The sequence below is a fragment of the Apteryx mantelli genome, chromosome 4, assembly GCF_036417845.1.
Source record: "Apteryx mantelli isolate bAptMan1 chromosome 4, bAptMan1.hap1, whole genome shotgun sequence".
Lineage (NCBI taxonomy): Eukaryota > Metazoa > Chordata > Aves > Apterygiformes > Apterygidae > Apteryx > Apteryx mantelli.
In genome coordinates this window covers 19,550,001-19,571,769 of record NC_089981.1, presented here as the reverse complement: position 1 = coordinate 19,571,769, position 21,769 = coordinate 19,550,001, and the positions used below count along the sequence as shown (strand labels likewise).

Sequence of the window (21,769 nt, the reverse complement as noted above, 5' to 3'; positions counted from 1 at the left end):
GCTCTCCCGCATCTGGGCAGCCTCTGGGTATAAGGCAGGGGCTGTTGTTCAGCTGGTATGTTTTTGCCCGTTACTGGTCTGACTCTGCTCCCTCTGTGCTGAGATAACAACATGAGCTGTGATACCACTGTGGGCTTTTGCTGACTGTCCTGTGTAATTGTGGCTGCACAGGCCAGCAGCACAAAGCACACAACACTCTGCTATGGGAAGGGGAGATTCCCACAGCTAGGAGTAGCTGAGGACCCAGGCTCCTCAGTGAGGCTCCCTGGGGTTGCAATGTGTGCTTTTGCATTTTTTTTTTTTTTCCAGCAAGAAGGCAGCAAAGTCTTCAGTGAAGATAAATGAGGAGCTAGTTCTCATAATAACCTACCTTCTCTTTTGCCAGTCCCTCTGCGTTTATGTGTTGGACACTTCATGTTTAACATCATCAACATTAGGGTTTAACATGTCCCAGCTGTGGGTTTCTGCTCTCTGTGAGCCTAGACAAGAGGAAGTGTCCTTTCGCTGCTTCAGCAGATGCCACCTGGTATCTGTCTAATTTGGGGTTTATGGTTCAGTCCTGGGAATTGCTCTCAAGAGTCAGGAGATGATGGTTTAAAGCATAGGACTCAGTGCCAGTACCTAAGGTCAGGTTTTAATTCTGATGTAGGTTGTAGTATGCTGAATTACCTGCCTTCTGGTCCCAATCCCTTTTTTGGCAAAATGATGGGAACAATTCTCTCATTTATTTATTTATTTGTTTGTCTGTTTATTTTTTTTTCTCCACTGAATTTGTTGAGACTGAATGCTGCTGCTCATGCTTGCAGAGCACTTGACCCAGGCAGGCTTCTGCTGGCATGGACTCTCAGGATGCCATAATGAAAATGAGTGGGAATGGGGGACTCCAATAGGCAACCCCATCCATGCATTGCTGCTCTTAGACATTGATTGTCTAAGGAAGGGACTCTTTTCTGATCTACCTGCCACCAAATACATGGACGCCTCTCTGGGCCGAGACTGCTCTGTACTGGATTACATGACGGGCAGAAGTACATGGGCTCATATCTGATGAGGGATAAGTTGCTACATCTCCCATGCTATATGTAAGAACAGGTATAATTGCAAGGGAAAGGGATGGAGCTGGAGCACCCAGGCCTTATAAGGGTCCCTCTAGCATGAACCCCCTGCCATCACTGGGTGGCTGCAGCTCCCTGGCCCTGGAGCCCCCCCAACAGGGATGACTTGCTTCAGGCAGGTGGGGGAGCAGTGCAGAAGAGAAACTGCAGTGTGATGCTTCTGCTGTGGGAGATAGCGGCTTGGTGGGAGAAGCGCATGCACAGGGAGGGCCACTGGGAGAGTCTCGCATTCAAGGTGTGGGACTAGATAGGGCTGTGTGTGCTGCTTGCACTCTTATCGGTGGCCAGAGGCTGTTGAATGAGGGGGTTGCCTCACTGGCTCAACAGCAATAAACCCATCTGATGGGGCATGTAGCCTTGTGCCTACCCATCCCCACTGTCACTGAGCAGCACCTGCCAGCTCAGGGGTAAAAAGAAGCATTTACCAGGAGCAAAATACCCCAGCTGTCCTCCCTTTCCAAAGCCTTGCCCTGGGCCAGCAGCAAAGCAGGGGACTGGTTCAGCACTGGCACATCTGCCCCTGCATGAGTGGTATCTGTCTGGGCTGGAGGAGAGGCAGAGAACTGTGCCCGGGTCTTGCCGAAGGTCCTGGCTGCTGTCATCCTCAGCAGGTCCCTTGCCGTTATCAGTTCTGTTACGGAGCTGGGCTTGCTGCAAGGTCCCTGAAACTTCACCCTTAGGATGAGGCCTTCTCCTGAAGGGCCCTTTTTTGGCCAGGATCTCAGGCACGCCAGAAAGATGAGCTTGTCCCACAGTAAGAGGTTGGGATGTAGTCCCCAAGTGACTCAAGATAGCAAAAAAGTCTCAAAACACCCAAAGAGCTCTGAATGGGGGTAAGTGCTGAGAGGGCACAGGGACAGAACCTCTGCCAGGGCAGAGCCCAGCAGAGAGACAGGGAGATCAAGAAATCTTCACGTGGTTCCCTGACTGCTATCTCTCTGGAAGGGGATGAGCACAGGGGTCCACCCTCAGCCTTCAAGCAGGGATTCCACGCAAGGGCCCTGCTCCAGGTTTTGGGCCTCCCCTTCAGGAAGGTCTCTGGAGAGGAAGAATTTGTGGGTGGGCAGGCTGAGACTGTTCTTGATGGCCCCAATGCCTGGGCCCCCATCCCCCACAGGGTGATGGGACAAAAATGGTTCATGTGAGATATTTGCTGGAGCTGTTGGGAATTTGCTGCTCCCTGAAACTGGATTTTCCTCCAGATCCCCGTGGATGAGGGCCAGCCAAAGAAATTACCCCAGTGGTTCAGGCATTCCAACAGGAAACAGCAAAACCTCAAGTCTCCGGATCTTCACAGAGCGATGTGCTGGCATCTGGGGGACTCTGCTGCCCTCCTCTGAGAGTAACTCAGCTGGCAGCTCATGTGGCTCAGAGCTTTTGTAATAAATGCATAAAAAAAATTGTGGGATTTATTATGAAAGGAAATAACTAGTGGCTACCAGTGTGGCAGTGCTGCTTGAGTCTCTTTTCATGTCCCTTGTGGCCTCAGTCCTTCCTGGTCTTGAGCAAAATGGCAGTCTGAAAGCCTGCCTTACACAGAAGCAGGGGAAGAAGTGAAGGGGCCCTTACATACATGTCTGGTCTCACAGCCCTCGTAGCGTCCTTGCAGGCCCTGGAATCATTCTCGATATCTCCATTTTACATATGTGGACTGAGTTACTGTGATGGGAAATGAAGCCCCTCTGTGGGAACCCTAAAGCCCCATTCTGCGCACTGAGTGAATTTTGTTAGCCGCAGCTGTCTCTGGGGAGGGGACGGTGCCCTCCTCACAGTCCCCCAGGGAATAACAAGTGTTTTTCTCAGAAGGACATGGTGGGACCCAAAGCTTAGTGAAATCCCTTTCCCTTCTCCTGTTTCAGTCTGAGAGAGCAGAGATGGAGAGGCAGCTGGCAAGCAGATGTAAAACAAAAACAAAGTACTGCGGAAAGTATCTGAGGAAGTACTGTTTTGTACAGGCAGGATTTACTCTGAGGTTTGAGCTGGCTGCAAACCTTTGAAAAGAATGCAGTGGCTGTCACTGCTTTTGTGAGGACCCTCAGGTTTCTTCCCCTTTATGCTGCAGGATCCATCACAAATACAGTGCTGTCTGGGGGGGAGGACCCTGAGAGCTGGGGGCTCATTAAGGATGCTGCCTGCTCCCTGGCTGGCACTCAGGAGCTCAGTGTGGTAATTGCTTTCTTTGCGGACCATGTGCTGTTCTGATATAGGGAGAAGGGAACTCACTGCTGTAGTGGAGGGCGCCATGTCTCTGCCAAGTCCCTATACCTTTTTTCTAGCCATCTGGCAGCACCAAGCTCAGTTCTCCTGTGAGACAGAGCTGACACGCATGTGCATAAGTGACTGTTTGTCTGGGATGGCACTGATGAAGCTGTGGGATGTCTGGAAATCCTGGACAAATAACTCAGGAGATGGACAGACAGACTGTACCTCACTGGACTTTTTTGCCTGCACTCCTTGATACATCTAGATAAATCTCTGCCTGGGAGAGCTCAGCAGTATGAAAGCGTTACACCTATCTATTGCTTTGGGGTTTCAGTACCAGGCTCTGTTTCTCCTTCCAACTCTGTTCCTCTGTGTGCCAGTCTCTTCCTGAACCCCTGTATTTTCACTTTGGGGGCCTGGAGAGTTTACAGGGTGACATATCTCTACCTCCCCCTTCGATGTTTTATTGAATTTTGAGTTCAGTTTGTACAAGCATAAAAAGGAGGAAAGAGTCCTTAGCTGGGTCCCCCTTTCCTTGCTTCAGCCAGCATGGTGGGGATTAAGGATTGTCATTGCCTCCTTGCAAATGTTGGGGGAAGGATGCTGGACTGAGAAGTTTCTGGTTGGATAAACAGTAACCAAATCACCCTGCAGAAAGGAAGACCTTAGTAAAAAGCCAAGGGATGCTCTTCTCTCTCTGGGTTTTCCAGCTGCTCTTTTTCCTTTTCCATCTGGTTTCTCTTTCCCTGGGTTCAGGCTGATCCCTTCCAAAAGATGCTAGGCATGGGGTTGCTCCCTGTCAGCTGTCTGCAGCTGAGAACCGGCAGGAATCAGCAGTGTTTCCAGTGGGTCTCTGCACAGTGCTACAGCATGACTGTTCCTAGCCAGCATCTCTCTGAGCAATGGGGCACTGCTGCCCCGACAGGCTAGCCCTCTCTGCTCTTCTGGCTCGCAGTTGGGGGCTGAACATTATGCTTTCAGTCTTTTCCTTTCACCCTGATTGCCCTGAAATGGGGGCTGCAGTTTGTCTTGTTGTGAAGGCAGATCCCCTCCCTGAACTCGGAGATCCTAGACCCAGGGATCCCAGAGGACTCTTGCTGAAGCCCTTCCAGCCAGTTGAGCAAACATGCTGCACAGCTGGCCAAGGCATGAGAGAGCGAGGGGAGCGAGTGGGCGGATGAAGCCTGGCGTTTTAGATCCTTTTATTTTCAAGGCAATAACATCCGGTCTGGGTTTGCTGGCTCAGGGGTGCAGCTCCCAGTACAGCTTTCCAGGCTCTAAAATAACCCCTTGTTCCTTCTTCTTCTCATGGCCTGCGACATTTTTTGTGGTAGGATTTGAATCTGTGAGCAGACCAAAGTGGACCTGGACCCCTCTCCCATAGCTGGGAAGCATCTGTGCTGGGCAGGGCACCAGAACTTGGAGAGCTGCTTTTGCTCCATAGTGCAGCCCTGCACCTTGCTTACATGAAACTCAGGATTTTGAGTCCTGCTCTGCACTTACAATCCATTCAGCTGCAGGTGTAGACGCTCTGGGGTGGGCGATAAGAAGGGTCAGCATGGTGTCGCAACTGGTGTCCCTGGGTCAGAGGAAGCCTGAGGAAGGGTTTGGGGAGCAGGGAGGGTCCTTTTCTTTGTGAAAGAGGAGCCCTGGGGAGCAAGGGCCCTCATGGGAGACTCTCAAGACGACAGAGAAAGCGTTAGCAAGATGATTCTTTGCCCGGAGGAGATGGGATGACGAGAAACAAAAGGAGAATGAGGATTGGACAGGGCTGGATCCCCCTGGGGAGAATGAGCGCATGGAACAAGTGATGAGGGAGGCCAGCAGCCTGGCAAGCTGGAACTGAGAGTGCTGGGGGAGCTGGCTGATGTCATTGCAAGGCCACTCAATCATCTTTGAAAGATCATGGTGATCAGGAGAGGTCCCTGAGGACTGGAAGAAAGCAAATGTCACTCCAGTCTTCAAAAAGGGCAAGAAGGAGGACCCAGGGAACTACAGGCCAGTCAGCCTCACCTTGATCCCTGGAAAGGTGATGGAGCAGCTAGTCCTGGATGCTATTTCCAAGCACATGAAGGAAAAGAAGACAATTCTCATATGAGGAAAGGCTGAGAGAGCTGGGACTGTTTAGCCTGGAGAAGAGAAGCCCGAGAGGGGATCTTATCAATGGGTATAAGTATCTGAAGGGAGGGTGCAAAGAGGATGGGGCCAGACTCTTTTCAGTGGTGCCCAGAGACAGGACAAGAGGCAACGGGCACAAACTGAAACACAGACAGTTCCATCTGAACGTGAGAAAAAACTTCTTTACTGTGAGGGTAACTGAGCACTGGAACAGCTTGCCCAGAGAGGTTGTGGAGTCTCTATCCTTGGAGATATTCAAATGCTGTCTGGACAGGGTCCTGTGCAACATGCTCTAGGTGACACTGTTTGAGCAGGAGGGTTGGACTAGATGATCTGCAGAGGTGCCTTCCAACCTCAACTGTTCTGTGAGAGGAGGGAAGTGAGAGGCTGGGGATGACCAGGTATGAGTGAGGAGCAGGGGTAGTGGGAACGGGGAAGATGAGATATAGAACAAAAAGGGGGGTGATTAAAAATGTCTGTGGCAGTGGGGAGGTACCATGACAGGGACTCTGCAAGGGTTTGTGTCTTGTTGGGAGCCTTGCAGGAGGCAAAATGGGTTTTATGACGCTTCACTACTGAGAGGTCAGAGATATTTCAGCTTCTGTGAAACATAAATGGGAAATGAGGTGGGAGAGAGCCAGGTGCTTACGTGGTGCCAGACAAAAGTGCTGGGTCAGAGCTTCCAACTACACTGAGTCTTTAATGCTGTCTGTGGTTTTGTTGGCCTCCCTTTATACCAGAGAAGGGAGTGGGGTACGTGTATCTCACCAACTGATGGGTTGGACACTGGAGGTCCAGCTCCCTGGGAGCAGTTAGCCTTGTGCAAAGGCATGGGGGAGGCAGCAGCTTTTCCTGCCTCAAGGCAGCTTGAACAATACCCTGCAGCCCGGGAGCGATGTGAGCTTGGTTTTGCTCTGCTGGGTCACCCCTCTGTGCTCTTGCCCTGTTCATCTGGTTATGGAGGGACCCAGTGTCTGTCCAGGCTTTAACGTGGAGCTGCCTGTCCTTTGGGGAGCACACACTGCACTTTGGGTGCAGGTATCTCTGCACAGGGCTTGGATTCAGCATCCCCAGCTCACCCTCTCTTAATGCTTATTGTCTGTGTTATCAATGCTCTTCCTTCCTGCCTTTGTTATGTCCTGGAAGGAGTTCTGCCTTTCCAATCTGAGGTCCCTCTGTCCCTGCTAACGAGGCCTTTGGAGTTAATAGCTACAAGGACTAATTAGTTCTAATGCTGTCTTGCAAAGCTGAAGATCTTTCCCCTCCTCCCAAAAGTTCCTGGAAGATAACAAAGGTTGCAGCCATAGGGATAAATCTCTGAGACACTGGGCTCTGGGACTTCAGAGCATGGGGTTGGCCTCAGTTGTCACTTTGGATCCCAGCCATGAGGCAGAGCGGGGCGGCACTGCCTGCCAAGCCATGCTGTAGGTGACATGGACTCCCAGGAGAGGCTGGAACAGGGAATTGCCCCCCATGTGGTATCCACAGCAGGGCTCTGCCATGGACACAGGGATCGCTGGGTCTAACTTGCTTGCCTTTGGCCTTGTGTCTGGGAGCGAGGCAGGAGAGGGGGCAGCTGAGGCCAGGGGAGGAGCTGCCCCTGTGTCTGAAGGCTCTGAGGGGATACCACAGCGTGGAGGAAAGCCCAGGGTAGCAGCAACATAGGAAGCAATGGAAGAATTCAGGGAAGGATTGAGGGGGAAAACATACTGTGAGGGTGGCCTGTGAGGGCAGGGATAACTTCTGGTCCAGTGGCGGCACTGCTGGCCAAAATTGCAGTCCTGTCAATCCAGAGGTGGTTGTGGAAGCCACTGTGGGACTGGGGTAACAGCAGGAGTGTTTTGCCTTTTTTATTCCTGGTGGGCAGGGGTGGACAACAGACTATGCGCTCCCTGGGGCAGCTTGCTGGGTTGGGGGAAACCCAAGGTGCTATAAGCCTGCCAGGCACTTCAGTGATAGCTGTCTGTGTGCCTGTAGGTGATGCCTCAGGGAGAGGGTGAACTTGCTAGAACCGTAGCTCCTTTTGATTTCAGCAGCTTGCTGCAGCGTGGCTTGGTCTTCCCCAAATGCCCCAGGCATCCAGTGCTCACTTCTGGGGCTAAACGTTTTTGCCCCTCTGTGCTGTCAGGCCAGGGCAAGGCAGGAAAAAGCATTGCCTGAGGGTAACGCCCTGGGCAAAGAGGCTTCTCCACACGTGTGATGGTGCAGGGGGGAGGAGAATGAGTGGACAGAGAGTGGTGTGCGTTCCCACTGCTTTGCAGAGAGGATGTAAATCAGTGTGGCTGTGTGACTATTGGGACAGCTGCCCTGCTCACTCAGCCTCTCGGAGACCAGGAGTGCAAGGATGAGCTAGCTAAAAATCAGGGCCATGGTATCCAAAGTCCAAAGCTCAGTAGCAGTTAGGCCAACTTGTCTCACTCAAGTAAGGTTATGGAAACCCCAGTGCTTTCCCTGGATGCTGAGAGTTTAAAAATACTGATCCCGCCCCAGCATTGCCTTGGACTGTGCCGCTAGCAGGAGCAGCCAGTTCTCCCACCCATCCACGCAGCTGCCACCAGCTAGGTTTCCCCCATCCTTTCCCCCTCCTATATGTTACTGCTTCTTTATGTTCCAGACTTTCCTACTGAACCCACAGAGCTGTTTCAACAGGAGTCTGAGGGGACGCTCCATGCCAGGTGGGATGAGGTGAGCATGAGGGGGTTGGCGGTTGCCCCTCCGGCTGTGCCATCTGCAATTGCAGTGAGATCTGCTTGCACACAGCTGCTTCCCCTGCACCAGCATCACAGCAAGGATGCTTCTGCAAAGCCTGGCTTTATAGGAAGGCTTTTCACTAACCCCAGCGGTGCACACCTTGGATATCATGAGTCAGGACCCACAAAATCAGGACACTGACTTAGAAATTCTTGGATTTGTGTTTTTGATATCTATCTGCTGGGCCTTTCATAGGCTTTTCAAACTCTTCCCTGCAATCAGAAGGTCTAGAAACATTGTCTAGTTTCTACTACTAAGAGCTGAGATTGGCATGATTTCCAGTTCCAAAAGCTGGAGGAAAACATTAAGTATGACAAGACTGATAAAACCATTGTATTTTGCAACCTTGTTGTCCTACCCCTGGGCAAGGAAACACCCTGCCTTTAAGTACAGATCCATTTCTGTGTCCCCAACCTACTCTGGGAGCTATGACCTTGTGTCAACTGCGGAGACAGCAGCTGAATTTCCACTTGGGACGGAGCATTTCTCAGTGACCTGGGGAGAACAGCTTCGTCCCCACCCGCCCCTCAGGGTGAGGATACAGCCCCTCTCTGTCAGCTTTGCCCATAGCGCAGCCAGCGCTGGGTTGCAGGAAAGGCCGGGCGGGCACAGGGGCCGGATTTGGGGCCAGATTTGGCTCGCACCCCGAGTCTGGACGTTAACTGCGACATAGCGCAACTGAAAAGACTCCCATACGGCGACAGCAATAAAACACGTTAAAAAGCAGCCGCTGCGCCTCTCGAGACGCCAGGCATGGTCAGCCGCCGCCGCCACCGCCCCCCCAACGGCCGCCGGCAGCGCGGCGCGGCCCCCCCGCTCCCCCTCAGGGGGCTGCGCGCGGGGCGGTGCCGTTCAGGCGCACGCGCGCCTGCGGCCGTTGGAGCGGCGCCGGGGTCACGTGGCACTCCCCCCATCCCCTTTCCCCGCGGCGGGAGGGCGGGCGCGTCCTTCAGGCGGTGCCGCAGAGCCGCGGCGGCGGGCAGGGCTCCGGGCCGTGGGGGCGGGGGCGGCGCTCGCTCCTCCCCCGCCACCGCCGTGAGGAGCGGCGCCTTGCGGTGCGGTGCCGGCGGCGGCGGCGGGACCCAGCATGCGGCGGGGGTAGGTCTGGGAGCCCGGAGGCTCCGGGCGGGAGCCGTTAGCGCCGGGCGGGGGAAGGACGGCGGGGCCGGGCGGGCTGCGGGCACCGGGGCCGGGCGGCCGCCCCGCAGGCGCTGTGCGCAGGGCAGCGGCGGTTTTGTGGCCTGAGGGGAAGGGGGAGCCGGCGGCCCTGACGAGCGGCCGGCCGGTCCGGGGATCAGAGGGGTGCCGAGGCCGAGCCCGCGTCCTGGGGCAGAGGCGTTTCGCCGAGCCGCGGGAGCCGGCTTGAGTTTTGCCGTTGGGTTCGCTTGTTTTGCATTAACGCCTTGCATCCTTGCGCCTGACAGCCTCGAGGCTCGGTCTCCTCTAAAGACCGTCCAGATGTGCGATGTCCGTGTGTGCGCGCACACTGTGTGACATGAAATCCAAGTAAGGAGACGGAGTGCAGCGGCACTAGCTGCTCCGAGGCGATCCTCAGCTATAAGCCGTGGCTGATTGCTGTCCGTTGAGGCAGATGTACGCTCTAGTGGCACGCTAGCATGCGTTGTGCCAAGGTAAACGTTTTTGAGAAGTTTGTTACTGACTGTCTGGTGGGGCAGGTGAGTAAATGCTATCTGAGGAAGCATGTCAGGTAGTGGCAGTGCAGTATATCATCTGTGCTCTCATCTCAGGCACGCGCTACAGTCGGGGGTTACCGTGTTCTTTTGACTGTCGGGCTTTCGCTCTGGTTGTGACGAGTGATTGGGACAAAAAAGCCAGCTTCTCTGCATAAGCTTGAGCAGCAGAGTTTAACCTGGAAAGACCCACAGGCTGTTCATACAGGAAACAGTCCTGTCAGATCAGCATTAGAGGAAACATGTGGGGCCCGCTGGAAAAAGTGCGGATCCTGCACATTTTTTTGCCTTTTCTACAAAATCCAACTTTAGAAAGTAGTGGGTGGTTTTTTTGTTTTTTTTTTTTAAGTTTGCATTTCTTGTGTGGGGGGGACCTTTAGAATATGATACTGAGGATTTTCTGAGGAATGTAGCCTCCAGTCAGATGAGCAATAGAAAGAAGGTGCTAGCATACGTTGTCCTTTGGTCTCAGTGGGGGTGTACTTCAAAGCCCCAGCAGGACAGTGGAGACAGGGGCTCTGTTGGGCTGGAGTCAGCAAAGCGGTGGCGTCCTGGGGGACTCTGTTTGCACAGAGTGGAGAATTGCAGCGTTCTGTCACGGAAGATAGAGTGTTTTTTCAGGAGAGGTTTTTAGGTCCCTTGGCATTACGGAGGCAGTGTGGGTGGGACAGTTCCATTCTTCTGTGTCCTCCAGTTTTCTTCCATAGCATGTGGAAGTATGCTAGAGTACTTGCCTCCCAGGACAGACAACTTTCACCTGAGAATTTGAGAGCCATAAAGAAACAATGTTTTTTCTTCCTGTAATATATAAGGGGTAGATTGGTTGTCTCGGTAGCTTAGCGGACTGTGAAATGCTCCTTTTGATTTGTGTAGCTCTGCCTTTTCCCTTGCTCTTTGTCCTTGCTTTTTTTGTTACTTTTTACCAGCTGATCAGGTTTGAATTTAGCTTTTCCTCCATCCTCTGCTCTTTGCTTTCTGATCACAGAAACTGGAGATTCTAAGACTGGCCCGGCCCCATAGCGTCTCTTTCCCACCTAATGCAGAAGTATCTGGAGAGATGTGTTCTCTGTAACTTAGTTTAATCTCAAAAGACCACAGCAGAGAGTGCTTCCACTACATCATTTGGGAGAAGGTTAACTGTCGAACAGACCTCTCTGGAACACTTCCCCCACTTCTTGGCAAACCCATTGCAGAGGACCTCCCCTGATCTCTGTGGCAAGGATGGATTGGTCTCATTCAGTCTCCACCTTTCTGTGATTGATTTCATTCCTTTCCTTTGGGTCATTCTGCTGCTTAATCCCTCCCCTTCCTTAGTGTTTGGAGCCTTTGGAGACCTCCTTATCCCATTAGTGATGTCACTGTTTAGGTAAGTGATACACATTAGCTAATCTTGAGTGTTCTAAATCATTTTATTTCTTCTATGCAGTTCTGCCTTTCCTCTGATTAACCAATGTGCCAACAGAGCAGCCCAGCTGGATGGAGCAGGCTCTGCAGTCTGAACACCATGTAGTGCTATTTCTCTTTCTCTCTGACTGGCCTCAAACAGCAGATGTCTGTCCAAGCCGGGAGTTCTTGTTGGTCGTGGCTCACTCATTCAGACACATCCCTCTGTTTGTGTGCGTTGCTTTTTATCAAGCAGTTCCAGCCTGCTGAATAGCTCGATGTGAATTATCTTTGCTTGGAGGCACTGGCTGTTCTTTATCCTTTGGCTGAAAGTAATTTTCCTTGCCTTTTCCTTTTCCCTCAGGTACCCTTTTAATACTATTTTCCACACTTCCAAATTTAGCATTATCACCAGGATGAACCTCCCCTTCTAGAACTTTCCAGTGGATGTTCAGTAGAACAGGGTGGAGTCAACAGGACTCCAGTTCCTTCTCTATTCTTTCTTACCTTCCAGCACTGCTGTGTGACCATCTTTCTGGTGCTTTCGCTCGTCCATGCTTAATGAAGATGTTGGCAAAATCTTTGATACAACCTGCATGTCCCAGTCTCCTAGTGCTGAAATAAAAATGCCATTCAGTTTGCATGGCATGGCCACCATGGATGGTTCCGTGCTTGTAGGATTCAAAGAGTTTTCTTTTTGTGACTTTTCGCATGTTTTTCTTTTGTACCTAAGCTAAATTAGCTGGTGGCAGTTTTCTGGCTGCTGCTTCCTTCCCTTTTTGAAAGATGATTGTAGACAGCTTTTGCTCACGTACAGCTTTGAGGAGAGGGAGGATAATCTCCAGGGCAATTCACGTAGAAAAGGCAGTAGCACATGCTATTGCCGGGTGATGTAGCCTAGGAGAAGAAGGCCTGTCAGTAGACAGCCTTCCTGGTTTGACTGCTTTTTTTGCATTTGGGTCAGAAGAAAGGGTCAAGGCTGTCTTGAGCTGGGCATGGCTGAGAAGATAACCCTAGTCTGTCTGCGCTCTGTTGTACGGTGTGGGGAGCTGGGGCCAGAGCAAGGGGGAAGAGTGAGGCTTGGCTGGTGTGCAGATGATAGGGCATGATCAGGAGAGAGGGTAAAGAAGAGGCTGGAAAAAGGGAGGAACAGAAGGTGAACCTTACAGGGTAGAAGGAGGCTTGGTGGGTGACAGCTTCTGTGCAGGAGAAGGCAGTAGGCAAGAAGCAGCGGCCAGAAGGAGTGCGGTGGAAGAGGGATTGGTGCTGTGTGTGGAAGAGGACAGCACCAGCGTTCAGCCAATGCTTGTGACAGAGAGAGATGGCAGCAGGTTTATCTGAATTGCAGTGTGTGCATGCTGCTGAGTGGCTGGACGTGATAGAAAGCTTCCACGTATGCAAGACTTGATTGCGCTCCCTCTGACTTCAAATGGCTAGTGACCACATGAGGACAGTTCAATGAGTGAAAAAGGCGTGATGCTCCCACTCCCAGGCAACGCTGTGATTGCAGTGCCCCATCATGGGGATATTCAAGCCTACATTTCCCTCTTGTCAGACCTCATCAGCTGCAGAGCCTGCTAAATTCATCAGCCTCTTCCAGGGTCTGTGATAGCCTTCTGACAAAGTCATCCTGAGCACTGGGGAGCAGTGTCCTGGGTGTTTTTCTGGTTTACTCTCTCTAATATGTCTGTACTTGCCAGCCACTGAAACTAAGAAATAGGGGCTCGTCTCAGCTCAATGGAAATACTGTCTTAGACAGCTGTGTGGAGGACTTTAGTGGGAAACTGGCTAAATACTTAATTAAAAATAGAGCTTTCCCTTCTGAAGCAGGACTAGTGGGGGGGGAAGGAAGGCTGGGTTTGCAGTGAAGAGGGTTAGAGCTTGGGTGTTGCTAGGGAATGTGTGAGCTATACTGTCTTTTCTTGCTTCTCCTCTTCAGTTGAGGAAGCAGTGTCCCTGAACTTAAGCCCTTGGGTATTTACTGGAGTCCTAAACAGGCCAGCTGCTGTCTATTTTTCTCTCCCATTGCTCTGTGCTCTGTCCTGCAGGTGTGCTGACTTATGATGCCAAAGTTTGGGTGTCTGAGTAGTACTTCTGAAATTGAGGGATTCCTGGAGCAGCAGGCTTGAGTTCTCCAGCTTTGTCCTGCGTTAAAGTATCTGGGACACACCAGTTGAGAGGGATAAAACCAAGAGTTGCTAGATGCTTTGCTTTGACTAGTAAGCTGTGTGTGTCCAGAATTAACTGACTGCAAGGAAGTACTCACTGTTGAAAAACCAACCCTTCTTAAAAGGGATTCAGGCTGGGTGTCCTAAACTATATTCGGTGTGATTCTTGAAGATCCTAGGACAGAAGTAGTCTTCATCTTAAACAGTCATTTCCTCTCTGTTGCTGGTCTGTAAGCAGTCCATACCAAAAGTGTGAAGTGCTTCAACAGGGAGACAGCGCCTGCATGCAGTGCTGTTCACTGCATTTACTAGGCTTTGTTAGGAAGAGGCACAAGAGAAATGGCTCAGTCTCATACTCTGTATGTCCGTGCTAACTTTCAAAATTTGCCTGGAGTCCATGTGCAGAATAGGGGAACTGAGGCACAAATGTATGATAGAATTTCCTCAGTTTCTCAGTGAAGGTGAGGGGAGGGTGGGTGGACTTGTATCAGATTCCAGCACTCCTAGTCCAGAGCAGGGCTGCAGCACTGCCCTTTGCCTGTCTGGGGTAGGGACCAAGGTGATGGTAAGTATCCAGCGCTGCCTGTCACTTGGGCTCCTTGCCTCTGCATGTGAATTTCAGCCCTAAGCTCATCAGATGTCTCGCTAACCCTTGCAGGGTTTGACTGGACTGAGACTGGGTGTAGAAGTTGCTTTTGCTGAGAGTAAGGAAGCTTTTGATCTTCCTTCAGACCTGCGTTGGCTTCTTGGTTGGCTGCCTGACTGGGGACTGCATGATGCAGAGATAAGGGAGGGGGGAAAAAATGTTGCTCCTCCACCTCTATGTGAACCCTAATCTCCCTGGGAATTTGCTTTCTAACAGGCTCCCCTGGTGATTCTTTCAGTCCTTGTTTGAAGAACTGGATGGGAGGAATTGACTCGTTTAGGATTTTCCCTTCCTAGAAGGGCCTCTGCTGAGGGAAAGCAAGCCCAGCCAAGGGGGAAAGGACCAGGCACTGCTGCTGAGCACAAAGCAGGTCCCCTAAGCCTATCGTGTCCTGTGCATACACCGTCTTCCTCCTGGCCTCACTTTAGTGCTTTTGGGAGCCTGGAGGAGGGTGTGTTGGGAGTGTTAGAGGACAGCTGTGAAACAGCTACTAGTCCTAGTTTTGGAGGAGGCCTGATGCTTTTCTGGCCCCTCATTCAGGTGCTGTAGTCAGATTCCTGCAGCACACTGGCCCACAGCCTTTTCAGTGCCTTTGGTTGGGACCCATCGCAGCTCCCCCAGCAAGCAGAGCTTGCTGCTGAGTGCCCTTTTTGGTGCAATGCTGCTCAGCCTTCTCAAATTTTGGGAAAAGCCAGTCAAGCCTGTCCTGATGTTGCCTCCAAGGCTGTTTATCAGCCTGGCAGGTGTGCTGATCACCCCCCCAGTAGACAGCCCCCATGTAAAGTTTCACTGTGCTGGTACCCCACAGCCAGGCCTGTTTTGAGGAAGACAGCCAGAAGCAACCAGCTGTGGGACACTGGAAGCCGCTAATGCTGTCCAAAGGCAGCAAGGAGGAGCCAGAGGCTGAGTGCCAGGACCCAGGTGGGGATGAGAGCCAGTCCACTGAGCAGCTCAATGTCTCCCGTCTGCGCAGCTCCTCAGTGGAGATCCGTGAAAAGGGATCCGAGTTCCTGAAGGAAGAGCTGCACAAAGCGCAGAAGGTAAAGCCCAGGGTTTGTGAGAACACCCAAGGATGGAGGTGCAGACTTGGGAAGTGGGGTTTTCTTAGAGGTGAGGGAGGGAAGGTGCTAAATGTGAGTATGCTACAGTCTGGAGCAGGTGGAAGAGGAGATAAAGTGCTTTGGAGCAGGACATCAGTTGCTAGGTTGGCCCAAAGCCTCTGTGCCAACGTCCGAAGTAGTCCTGGAAACCTGCTACGGGGGTGTCCAAGATGCAGAAAGCAGCTTGAGGCAGGCAGTGCTGACTGTGCAGCCTTTTTGCTAATGGCAAATGAGCAATTCTGACCTCAAAAGCCTACACAACTCATGGAGAGATGCCTTTGGTGACAGTGAATGTGGTACAGAGCTTAGTGACAGGAGTCTTGGGGCTGGGACCCATGCTGTGATGGGGAGGAAGGGTGTGATTGACAGATGGTGGGGCAGGCAGACATCAGCACAGCTGGGACCTGCAGCGTGCTCACGCATCCTTGTCCATCCACTTGACAGGAGCTGAAGCTGAAGGACAAGGAATGTGAGAGACTGTCGAAAGTCAGAGAACAGCTGGAACAGGAACTAGAGGAGTTAACAGCTAGTCTGTTTGAGGTACCACCCTCTCTCTTCCCATAATTTCTTAATCTAAGTTCACTTCCATCGCTTTTGAGGTAGGCTTTTTCTGAACTTCCAGCCATACTTATCTGCTCCCACAGTTTCCTCCTTCCCCCTCTTCTTTCCCACTTGGAGAAGCAGAGCTGGGCAGTGCTGCAGGCAGATCCTCATGGGGGCTCTTACCTGCTCCTTGGGGAGGGTTTGCATGTGTTCCCCTCCCATCCTGGCACCTGTAGTGTGACGTAAAGAGCGCAACAAGCAGGTGTGGGTTCATGGTTGCAAACTCAAGCAAAACCAGATGTGGGGGTGCCCATAGCCGGAGGCGAGCATGGCTCCCTGTCCCGTGGCTGCTCTGTAGCAGGGTCTGGACAGAAGCTGCTATGTAGTAAAGATGAGTGACTCATGGCCCTGGCTCATGTCAGCCCTTGCTTGGGGCAGGAGCAACTGGAGTGTCCTCAGCATACTGGGCTCCAGTGAGTGTTCAGAGGGCTTGTAGTTTTTTTTATATATATATATATATATATATATATATATATATAAAATATAAAAAAGTGTGTGTGTGTGTACGTATAAAATGTGATTCTGGCCAAACACTATGCTGGCAAAATCCCATTTCCCACCAGCTCTAATCTCTAGATCTGACTGGGCAGTGAAGAAGGCAAGAGCCCAGCTGCATCTTTGAGGCACAGGCTGGTATTGCATGTAAGGGCCCTGAGAGCATCCCCCCTCCTGGAGATTTGGCTGCCTGGGCTCAGGGCCAACTTAGCGATAGTGCTGCTGAGGGCTGCCCCACTTCCTTTGGTCACTGTAGGCAGAGTGATCCCAGACGCTGCTGTGGGGAGGCCTCGGCCAGAGCTGATCCCCCTTCCCCGTGGGAGCTACTTTTAAGCTGAGTCTCTACTGTTTGGCCCTTGCCTGAGTTACTGCTTCCACTATGTCACGGCCACGTCTGTGCTGCCAGGGAGCAGCGAGGACCTGCTGCTCTGCAAGGGAAGGTGAGCTGGGAGCACAGTAGAACAAGGCAGGCAGGAGCAGTGCCAATGAGGAGCCAGGATGCAGAGCGGCAAGTCCAGGTCAGGATTGGGGCCAGAGGCAGTGATCATGGTCAGATGCAGTCCAGTGATCACCCAGCAAGTCCGTAGTGACAAGGCAGGTCCGAGGTCAAGCCAGGAAGCCCAGCCAGCGGATCTGTGTCAGAATTGTGGAGGAATGAGGCTGGGTGCAGACATAGCTGCTGCATGGCTGTGACGTAGCACAGGTGGGGGCCAGCAGCAAGGTCTCAGCTTTAAAGCAGTTCCCGGGGTGGGGGGAGGAGGGACAAGCTCTTGCTTCTAACTTTCTTCACAACAGCTCTTATCAGCAAAGGAGATGACCTTGGACTCAGCCAGCTAAACTCCTAGAAGGGGGATGCACTCTGGGCCCTGATGTCGAGAGCCTTGTTCTGGGGAGCTCTGGGGGAAGACTCCTTGCAGCTGACAGTGTAAAACCTTTGGATGTGGCAGTGACATCTGTCTCCCTGCCTACTCGCACAGAGCACATGATATGGCAGAGCTGCGGCCTGCCCAGTGAACTCTGCGAGTTGGGGCTGCAGCAGGCAGACTAAAACTCTCTCTGGTCCAGGAAGCGCACAAGATGGTGAGAGAAGCAAACACTAAACAGGCGGCGTCAGAGAAACAGCTGAGGGAGGCACGGGGGAAGGTGAGAACTGCGCTCTCTGTGACTTGATCTCTGTGCTAGGTTGGTGCTATCCCTGCCCAGCCTTGCCATGGTGCTGTTTGTTGGCTGGAGGAGAGGAAAGCGTCTGCTGCTCTACCTCCCTCAGATGCTGTGTTGGCTCTGCTCCCTCTCCAGCAGACAATGACTGGGGGGGGGGGGAAGGGAAGGCTTCCTTATAGTCCTCTGCTGATCCAGCTGCCCTTTGAGGAATGGATGCCAGAGGATCCATGGAGAAGTGACCTGCTGCTGTTTAATTGCCACAGCTCTGTGGATGGAGAGAGTAGGGAGCGGGGGATTGGGAATTTCTTGACTAAGCCGCATCACGGGGCTGCTGAACTGGTTCCTTCTTGAGGACAAAGAGAAATTGCTTCTGGGTTGTTGGGTCTAAAAAAAGCCTGGGGCAGAAGGTGCTCAGACTGTTGAGGTGAGGAAAGGATTTCCAAATGTTGTTGTTCCTCTAGTTAAGATTCTAGGTGATGGTGGGTGTTTGGGAGAATGGGGAGAAGTCTTCATGACTGGGTCTGTAGCCCTAAGTCCCCAGCAGGGTTCCCTGTGGCTTTTGTTTGGTGGGGTGCTTCAGGCTCAGCAGGTGCTGAAAGTGCTGCGGACTCTTGCCTTGTCTCCTCAGATTGACATGCTTCAGGCTGAGGTGACGGCTTTGAAGACTCTGGTGATCACATCCACACCTTCCTCTCCAAACCGGGAGCTGCACCCACAGCTTCAGAGTCCCACCAAAGCTGTCTTCAGGAAAGGGCATGGCCGAAACAAGAGCACCAGCAGCGCGGTGGTCGCAGCTGCCAGCCAGAGCGTGACCCCAGAGCCAGTCAGCCATGAGTGCAAAGAGGTTGGTGAGGGCGATTTGCTCCATCAGCCTTGGAGCTGCTGCTGTCACTGTCCTCCCAAGGCAGGGTTCTCTGCGAGGCTTCCTGGAAAGCTCTGTGGTTTCAATGTTGGGAGAAGTTGTGTGAGTAGTAGCATGCCTTGTTCCCTGAATTGTGCTGAGCCAGGCTCTGGAGGGTTTCCATTTGTGGAGACTTCCCCTTCTGGGAACGGCATTCAAGGCTGCATCAGGACAACTGCTAGAGGAAGCAGTTTAGGGATCCCCAAAGGGCATGGCAGATCCAGGAATTAGCAGTGCTGACAGTGGGTGTGTCAGGAGCTGCTGAGTAGAAAGCCAGTTTTCTGCTGTATCTTGACAGTTGAAACTGCTGTCTGCTCTGACATGATTGGCTTTGGTTCCTTCTCTCTGCCTAGTATGGCTTAATGGTTGGAGCCCAGGCCTGGACGCTTAGGACTCCTCCATGAACTTCTGGTCTCTGGCTCCTGTTGTTTGTTCTTGGGCATGTCACAGTTCTTCCTCTTCCTACAGGACACATACTTAGTGTTTATCTTCCTCACCAACTGCATGTTATTGGAGCGGGACAGAGAAGCATACAAGGCATTTGAGAATATCTTTCAACCAAACCCTGTTTAATTCCCTTCAATGATTTTTATGATTTTTTCTGTTTGTTCCCCACCTGCTGGGACCTTGGGTGTACATAACACTCCTGCCTACTGGAAGAACCTTTCCAGCTGGGACTAGCCAGATGTGTGCACAGCTGTGCCAGGGACCAGAAAGAAGACTGCTTGTGGCATTTGGTCGGAAGAATGAAAATGAATGAGAGCACAGTGGAAGGTGGTGGTGGTGGAAACATGTCCCTGCTGATTTTTCTGGAGCTGTGGCCTCTGTCTTGAGGCAGCATGCGGGAAACAGGGAGGCACCTGGTCACTTGGCATGTGCTGGGGACAACAGGCGTAAGGCAGTTAGTGAAATTAGCACCTTGACAAACAAGACTCTGCTGGCAACGCTGGTAACCTCAGCATTTGGCAATGAATTCAATGAATGTGCCTTGTCAGCTTCTATGTAGTGCTCTTGTTGCTAGAGTTTGGACGAAACGCTTCAGGCGGTGTTGGCTATAGCACCTCTCCTGAGACAGCAGTAGCAACAAGAGGTGAAGACCTTTAAGTCTGCTCACAGAACGAGGAACAAAGGCTATGTCAGAAAGAAAGCCAAGGGGAAAATCAGCTCAGTAACTGTAAAGCCGTGTTGCACTGGTTTCCTCTGGTCAAGTGGAGAAGAGTCCAGATATCCTGGAAGTTGGAGTCAAATACATAATCAGTTAGAAGCTGCTTTGGGGGCCAGGAAGAAAAGTTCTTAATCTTTAGGTCCTGTGACCTCTCCCAATGCTAACGGTTTCTTCAGCCAGGACAGAGGAGCTCCGAACTTGAGACCCCTGAGTTAGATGAACCACTGACTACCCTGTAGAAGTCACCTTGTGCCTACAGTAAGCGGGGATAACTTTTGCTGACTGGGTAGTTCATTTGGCTATTCTCAGCTCAGAGCAAAAGCTCAGCTCAGCTCTCAGCAAAGTTCGTGGTGTTCAAAGAAATGCTAGCTCTTGTAAGTCACTTGCTTCTTAAAAGTCTGGACCTGTCAATGCTACAGATCATATTTCTATGTATAGACAATTTCCACCTGCTGCAGATATCTTGGGGCTTAAAATGCCAGGGCTACAGTTCCCTAAGTGACTAATAATTTTATATATTAAGGATGAGTGTCTTTTTTTGTTTTAAAACTTACTAACTTCTGTCTCTCAAATTCTTTAACGGCCCGTGTGAGAGGTGATAAAAGGGAACCTGGCATTTGGAGAGTAAGTACTCAGTGCTTTATGGAAAAAAATGCACCTTAAACTGAGCCTAAAAATGGCAGAACTTCTGTTCCCTTTATGGCACCACAAGCTGAAGTCCAAAGGTGTGGCTTGGTGCCCTGTGATGTCTTGAGCAGCATGCTTAGCTCCCAGAAGGAGAGGGCTTCAGCCTGTTTCTTTGTCTTCCGTTTGTCTCGTGTTTTTTTACCTCTCTTTCTTGCCTATCTCTAAACCTTTTTCTTGACTGTCTATCTCTTCCTCTGCCCTCAAAGTCTGGGGTACCCGCTCTCCTCTCTCTGCTCCTTTGTATCATCCCTGGGAAGGCTATCCACATCACCTATGAACCAGGCTGGCAGGCCTTGGGAGCAGATGCTTCCTCGTCCTTGCGGCAGGTAACCTTTCTGGAGGCTGGGCAAGGTACTGAGAACAGGATTGGGGAGGGTGGGACCCATGTGCCTCTCTCACTCCCAGCTTTTCAGTTCTAGCTTCCTTTAATGCTAACCTCCATTTTTGTTTTGTTTCTGTTTGTTTCTCAAATTGTTTTTCCATCTTGTGGCTCTGAAGCTGTCTCCCGGCACCAGGTGAGCAGTCTCCATAGCACAGAGCGAGCGTGCTAGAACTCAGACCTTTCTCAGCTTTGTTCACTCATTCTCTGTATTGCTCAGCGGGTTTTTTATTTTATTTTATTTTTTTTCTCCTTTCAGCAGCTTTAACAGGATTTGCTGGCCTTTTAAGGAGATGCTCTGTCAGTCAGGTTGGTGGTTGGGCTGATGCTGCCATCTGGAGCTGAAATGTCAGGTCCCCGAGAATCTCCAGCCAGCTAGGAATGCAGGATGGAGGGAGCAACCTTCCTGCTGGCTCAGGAGAGGGGAACAAGCTCTGTCCTGGTTCCCTTGCTGCTGAGGAGTGGTAATACTTGCAAGTCCATCTGTAAAGGGAATGAGTAGGCATTGGAATCTGGATCTATTCCTGCTCTTTGAGCTCCCTTTGAGAGACCTGGCTTCCTGCACTTGGCTTGCCTCTGCCAGCCTGTGTGACTGCCCAGAGATCCCATTACTTCTGAGACTCCCCAAACACTCAAGTTCTGGACTTGGAGTGATCTTTAAAGGGCTGGCACACCTTGTTACTTGGACTCGCTAACTGTAGTCTTGCTGATGGCTGTTTGTTGTTTTTTTTGTTTTCTTTTGTTTTTTCAACTCATCCTTTTTGCATAGCAATCCTTTGCTTACAGAAGGGTTCTGCCTCCTGTGTCCTGGGTGTCATTGCCACTGTGCTTTGCCATTCAGCTGCTCTTGTCATTCTTGTTGTGGGCTGAGTGGGGACTTGGTCCATATAGCAGTAGCCTGGCAGCCTTCCTGCAGCAAAGGCTCTGGCCTGCCTGGAGGAAGATGAGAGATGCCGGTGTCTAGTGGGTTTATTCTGCCAGAAACCTGCATAGCTGTGTCAGTCTGGTGCAGAACTGCTGATGGGTGGGAGACAGAAGACCTTTTGAGTGAGCCAGGTTCCCTCAGATACTTCTGTGATGTCTGAGCCTTTCTCAGTGCCGAAGCAGATGTGTTTAGAAGCTAGGTTTACCTGCACACTAACAGATGCCTTCTGATATGGTATCTCTCCCTCTGACCAAACTTTTCTCTTCCCACCCTTCTCGG

The 21,769-nt window shown here is 51.6% G+C and overlaps 1 protein-coding gene across 4 annotated transcripts in view; it reads left to right on the top strand.

Annotated features, from left to right (window-relative positions):
• Positions 1-9,217: 9,217 nt before the first annotated feature.
• Positions 9,218-21,769, top strand: part of RAB3IL1 (RAB3A interacting protein like 1) — a 22,209-nt gene continuing 9,657 nt past the window's right edge. Inside the window, exons 1-5 of one of the 4 annotated variants that reach the window (XM_067295881.1) lie at positions 9,218-9,284; positions 14,883-15,114; positions 15,619-15,714; positions 17,338-17,415; positions 18,062-18,277. In XM_067295881.1, coding sequence (XP_067151982.1) covers positions 9,274-9,284; positions 14,883-15,114; positions 15,619-15,714; positions 17,338-17,415; positions 18,062-18,277 — 633 coding nt within the window. In that variant the 5' untranslated portion in view covers positions 9,218-9,273. Of the gene's footprint in view, positions 9,285-9,393; positions 9,693-14,882; positions 15,115-15,618; positions 15,715-17,337; positions 17,416-18,061; positions 18,278-21,769 lie in introns of those variants that run through there. The other 3 variants (XM_067295882.1, XM_067295880.1, XM_067295879.1) reach the window with 3 other exon arrangements.